Below are 5,679 nucleotides of genomic sequence, written 5' to 3'. Positions count from 1 at the left end.
GTGAGAAGTAAAAGTACAAGTAAGTCACACCTTGAGTTGGCTTGTTGGAAAACAATCCACTCCTTGTAAAGATAACCATAGATCTTTTTTATTAAAAAAAAAATAAAAATGGAAGTAGAAAAGTTTGGCTGAAAATACCAAAAACAACAACAACAACAAAAATTTAAAATAATAGCACTCGCACAGGAAATGTTTCTCCTTTGAAAACTTTGTCAATAGCTACAGCAATTTAAATCATAAAACAATCATCGTATAAAAACATTTATTTAAATTAAATATTTTATGCAAACTCATATCTACACTCATTCAAAATGCATAGAGTCACACAAAAAAGATGGAATGTATTAGCTTAAAAACTTGTGAAGTTGTGTTTTTTAAGTATTATTTGCAATTATTATTAATACACGTTTGGGACTGAAACCAGAAAATCATAGCCACGCTACTAACTAATCATTACCAAGTGCCATACAGTAAACACTAAGATTAATCATGTCATATAACTGATTTAAAATAAAGCTTCATCTTTATGAAAAGAAAGAGAACTCGAGCAATACAAAATCCAAGGGGAGGAATAATGGAAGGAATAAATCAATGTACAGCTTTATTACAGGCAATAATACGCTGGAGTTAGAGGAGGCATTGGGCACTGCGGCTCGGAACATTAAGCGTTCGCCTTCAAAGGATGTTTGATAAAAACGTGTCTGCTACATCATCACCTCTTTGCCAAAGTGCTCATCTGAAGACATTTTCCTGGCCCGGCAGGGAGCAGGGCCCCCGCTGCTCCCGTTTTGGGAGCGCTTTTGCCAGGAGGCCAAGGGGGAGCTGTGCGGGTGTTGGCACCAGCCCAATCCTGCCCCACAATCCCAATTTCATACATGTATGTTGTTCCCTGGGCTGGCAGCATCCCCGCTGCCCCATCCTCTGGGACGTCCCCAGGGGGGAAGACACCCTTTGGGACAAAGTGAAGCATTTAGGGACATGGGGATGGGACTGGTTTAACCCCACCGGTGCACACAGGATGATTGGGGTGGCCACAGCACCACCAACATCGAGCGCATGGACGTGGGGCAGCGCTGCTCACCTGGGCTTAAAGCCCAGGGCAGGGACATGGGGCACAACATGCACGCGGATCCTGTGTCCATTTACCAAAATCTTCCTTTTTTTTTTTTCCCCACCCATCCCTGCCTGCTCCCTTTCCAAGGGGTTTCATTTCGTCCATGCCATTGGCGGGATGCCGCCACCCTCCTGACTCCAAAGCAGAGCTGAGGGTGCCCCAAAACGGGATACAGCCTCCCCGTGCTCCGGGGAGCATCTCTACTTCAGAAGAGGGGCTTTGGCACCAAGAACTCCCCCCTGGCCGTTTCGGAGCAGGGCACCCAACGCTTTGCACCCGGTGGCGAGCTGACGACCGAAATCCTTTACCTAAGCCCCCGAGGAGACTCCACGGCCCTCGCCGTTCGGACTCGGACGCCCTGATGGGGAGGCGAGCGACGTCCCCGGGGGACCAACGCCTCGTAATACTGTTGGGTCCTTCCTCGGCCGGTCCAGGCGGCCGCAGGGTCTAGGAGACGCTGTAGTTGTTGTAGTAGGTGGCCGTGGCGTCGGCGAGGACGGAGATGAGGCTGGTCTCCGCTGCCTGGGAGCCACCGGCCGCCGAGGCCGCCGGGACGTGTCCGCTGGCCAAAGCCCCGGCGTGGTGCTCGCCGTGGCCGGGGTTGTTGAGATATTGGTCGAATTCGTTGCGGTCCATCTCCCCCAGCAGCTCGGCTTGGCTCAGCTGGTCCAAGGTGTCAAAGCCGTGGTGGTCGGGCGGCGGGGAGAGCTGGCCCAGGTGGGCGTGGAGGCCGGGGGGCTGCAGCGGGGGGAAGGCGGCCGTGTAGTAGCTGCTAGGAGGAAGAGGAGGGCAGGCGGAGGCCGAAGGCATCATGCAGGTGGCCGGCTGTGGCATGGGGCTGAGCGGGTGGTGGTTGCACGGGAGGGAGCTGCCCGGGTACTCCGGGGAGAAGGGGGCTCCGGCGGCGGCGAGGTGGGAGCGGTGATGCTCGTCGGGGCAGGGCGAGGAGAAGAAGCTCTGCTCGGGGTCTATGGCATCCAACGGAGACATTTCGGGAGGGGTGGGCAGCCCGTAGGGGTACGTGTCCACGCTGGTGCCGCTGCTGCTCCCCGGGGGATCCCGGTAGCCCCGGACGGGGGGCAGCCCCGGGCGAGGGGGGTACTCACCCGGCCCCTCTTTCTCGCCCCCGGCCCGGCCGCAGGTCCGCTTCTCGGGCACGGCGTTTTGGTCCCGTGCCAGGCTGCCCAGCAAAAACCCGGGGTCCACCCGTTTGCAGATCCTCTTGACCTGCTTCTTCCGTCGGGGCCGGTACTTGTAGTTGGGGTAATCTTGCATGTGCTTGACCCGCAGCCGCTCGGCCTCCTCCACGTAGGGTCGCTTCTGCGAGAGGCTCAGCGCCTTCCAGGACTTGCCTGTAAAACGGAGAGCAAAAATCCCCGTTAGTGCCCGTGGCCGCCGTCCTCCAGGCACCCAACCCAAGGGCGGGTCGGGGCTCCCATTTCCCGAGAAAACGGGGGACTCATCCTGCAAACTCCCCGGGACGAGGAGACGGCAACGGGAAGGTGCTGGAGCCAAGTTGCCGCTTTTCTCCCCCCTGTCCCAAGTCCCCAGACGGGGTCAGGCTGTGCTGAGGGTGAGCCGAGCCCCTCTGCAAATAAACCAGGGCAAATAAACTCCCCTGGCGCCAGGGCTGGATCCTGCAACGCGTCCCTGGGACGTGGAGCCCGGAGAAAAGGCAGCGAGGAAGCGCTGCCGAGCGGGGCTGGGGTCAGGACGTGGTGCCCCTGGCTGTGTCCCTGTCCCGGTGGCCCCGGGCACGGCGACCTCTCCGCTCCCTGCTCGCTGCAAATCTGAGCAGAGCTGTCCCCAGCGCAGGGAGCAGGGGGTCACGGACATCCCGCGGTGGGGACATCCCTTCCTCGGGGGTAGGGGGAGAAATTCGGATCCGCATCAGAGCGCTCGGTGCCTTCCCAGCGCCGAAGTGAGAGCAGAAGCGACAGCGGCAAGAGGAGATGCTGCCTGGAAAAAGCAGCGAGGAGAAAACCCCAAACCACCAAAGAAAACACCGCAGAACTGCCCAGGGAAACACAAACTTTGGGTAAGAGGCTGGACGGCAGGGAGTGTTGCAATTCGGGCAGCTCTTTTCTCAGGGACGTCTGGGGCTGGGTTATTTCTGTGCTTCGCCCTCGGTCTCGCACAAGAGATTTGGAAAAGGGGGAAACAGCGGATGAGGAGCGGGGAAAAAAAATAATAAAATACACAAAATGGGCTGCAATCCCTGAAAAGACCCAGCAGAAAACACTCCCCTGGCGATGTCAGGGTGGCCAGCAAGTTTGGGGGATGAAGCAGGACGGCAAAGACAGGCCTGGAAAATTTGGGGGTCCCTCTGTGCGCTGTGCCCGGGGCTCCCATGCGCTGCCAGCCCGGGGGTGTCGCACCCCCAGGGGTGGCAGGAAGCACCCCTGGGAGGCTTTGCACCCTAGGGTGCTGCACCCAAGCGGGCTTTGCACCCCGGGGGGGGGTTCAGGTGGGTGCCCACCCTTTAGGGCACGGGACCCCGGGCAGGCTCTGCACCCCGCGCAAAGCAGAGTGCCAGCCTGGCACCCCGCAGTGGGTGCCCACCCGAGCCTCCCCCTTCTCCCCTCGCCCCCCGGGGCTCCTCACCGAGCATCTTGCTGAGCTCCGCGTTGTGCAGGTCGGGGTTTTGCACCGCCAGCCTCTTCCTCTCGTCCTTCGCCCACACCATGAAGGCGTTCATGGGGCGGCGGATGCGGCTCTCGGCGCTCTTCTCCCCCGGGGGGCAGCGGCTCGGGGGCGGCCCCGCTTGCAGCCCCTCCGCAGCCTCCCCTTCCAACCTCTCCGGCCAGGGGTAGGTGCTCAGCAGCGCAGCCATGGCCCGGCCCCCCCCTGGCCTCCCCCAGCCTCCTTCTTCCTCCTCCTCCTCCTCCTCTTTCACCCGATGCTCTCTCTCTCCGCGCTGCCCTCGGGGTCCCCGCGCAGTCCCAGCCTCCCGCCCGGTTTCCCCCCCGGTATTTATGAGCTCCTTGGAAGACGAAAAAAAAAAAAAATTAAATAAATAAATAAAAAAAATAAAACCCTCCTCCAATGACACCGAAGGGACTGGCTGCCGCTGCTCCTCCTTGTTTGCAAACTCCCGGCCGGGAGAAGAAAACTTCTCCCCACCCTCTGCCCTGCGCTCCCCCCACCCCCGGGGGGGAGAGAGAGGAGGGAGGCAGCACCCCAAAAGCCCCCCAATCCCTCCCGCTTCCCCCCTCCCCTTTTTGGTAACAGCTTTGTTCGTATTTATTTATTTGTGCGGGGACGGGTTGGAGCTGGATTGCCGGAGGAGCGAGCGCAGCCGGAGGGGAGCGGGGAAGGTCTCCGGGACAGTGGTCCTGGCCCCCAAAATTCAAGGCTGGTGAATTCAAACTCATTGCCCTCCCCTAAAAACATTCAAGGCTGGTGGGAGAGCAGGGCGAGGGGATGCAGGCACCGAGATTTCTTTTTTTTTTTTTGGGGGGGAAGGGGAAGAGAAAAAGGAAAAGGAAAGAGGAAAATGGCACCAAAAGGAGGGATCCCACGGGGGTGCAAAATTTGGGTTGAGCCCCTCCAAGCCCTCTCCTCAGGTCTGGGCAAGCTGCAGGGTGCCCGTTTGCAAGGGAAATTTGGGGTGTGGGTTCTGCAGGGCGTCCCCTTTTTCCACCATGCCCTCCTGCTCCAACCAGAACCCCAAACCTTGGTGCCCTGTATGGGTTTTCACCCGGTTACCCCAAATCCCAGGTCAGGAAGAGGAAACGGGGAGCCGGTGTGTGTGCAGTGGGTGCTTGGCCAGCCTGGGGGGCTCCTGAGGATAGATTTGGATATCTTGGGATAGATTTGGATAGCTGGGGATAGATTTGGGCACAGCCCTGAGGGGTTGCAGCATCCCCCGTTGGTCCCTGCAGCTCATCCTTGGGACACAAGGAGCTGTAGGGCCACCACGATGCTTCGGGGCCTTTTTAATTCGCGATGCGCTTTATGGAGCAAAGCCACCCCAGCCCGGCCAGGCTGCAAGCATCACCATCACGATGCCATTCATCCTATTTCCCAAGAACAAACCCTAAATCCTGGTTTGGTGCAGGAATATCATCCCCATGACTAGGACGAAGGATGTGCGGGGAGGGCAACGGGACCGAACATCCCAAAACCTGAGCCCCTTGCCCAGCTCAGCCCCGAGGAATATATTTAGCCGCTCGATTCCTTTATGATTCTGACCCCCTGACATGGGCTCTGCTTCCACTGATTGTGGATTTCCTCTCGGCGCTGCCAGCAGAAGCCGGGGGGCCAGGCTGCGATCGCGGCTCCTGGGGCTGCCCCCGTGCTTCTCCAGGGGGGGTGGTGGAAAAACCCAGCGTGGATCCGAGGCCGGGGTGTTTGTGCAGGTCGGCAGCGCTCGCCCACGTGCCTGGGTGTTCCTATTGACTCTCCTCGGGTCGCCAGCGCCGGCTCTGCGGGGTCGGGATCCGCCTGGGTTTCCTGCTTGGGCGCGGAGCTGGGAGCTGCAGATTTCACCACGGAGCTGCGGCCGCCCCGGCCCAGCTTTTTTCCTCCCCCCCGGCCCGTACGAAAACCTCGCGGAAACAACA

At 59.0% G+C, this 5,679-nt stretch overlaps 1 protein-coding gene across 1 annotated transcript; it reads right to left on the bottom strand.

Moving 5' to 3' along the window:
* Window positions 1-248: 248 nt before the first annotated feature.
* On the bottom strand, window positions 249-4,051 carry SOX7 (SRY-box transcription factor 7). The gene is made up of 2 exons (XM_082756380.1): window positions 3,719-4,051; window positions 249-2,466 (listed from the first exon to the last, which is right to left on the bottom strand). The coding sequence occupies exons 1-2, from the start codon at window positions 3,945-3,947 to the stop codon at window positions 1,562-1,564; spliced, it is 1,134 nt and encodes a 377-aa protein (XP_082612506.1). The 5' UTR covers window positions 3,948-4,051; the 3' UTR covers window positions 249-1,561.
* Window positions 4,052-5,679: the final 1,628 nt, after the last annotated feature.

This window comes from Aythya marila (genome assembly GCF_965140915.1).
Source record: "Aythya marila genome assembly, chromosome: 3".
Classification (NCBI taxonomy): domain Eukaryota; kingdom Metazoa; phylum Chordata; class Aves; order Anseriformes; family Anatidae; genus Aythya; species Aythya marila.
The sequence above is the reverse complement of the archived record's forward strand: the minus strand, read 5'-3'. Positions and strand labels throughout refer to the sequence as shown.

Excerpts from the sequence above, each read along its gene's own strand:
- SOX7 (XM_082756380.1), bottom strand. The coding sequence starts at position 3,947 with ATGGCTGCGCTGCTGAGCACCTACCCCTGGCCGGAGAGGTTGGAAGGG. Across the intron at positions 2,467-3,718 it reads GGAGCTCAGCAAGATGCTCG|GCAAGTCCTGGAAGGCGCTG; the intron begins GTGAGGAGCCCC and ends TCCGTTTTACAG.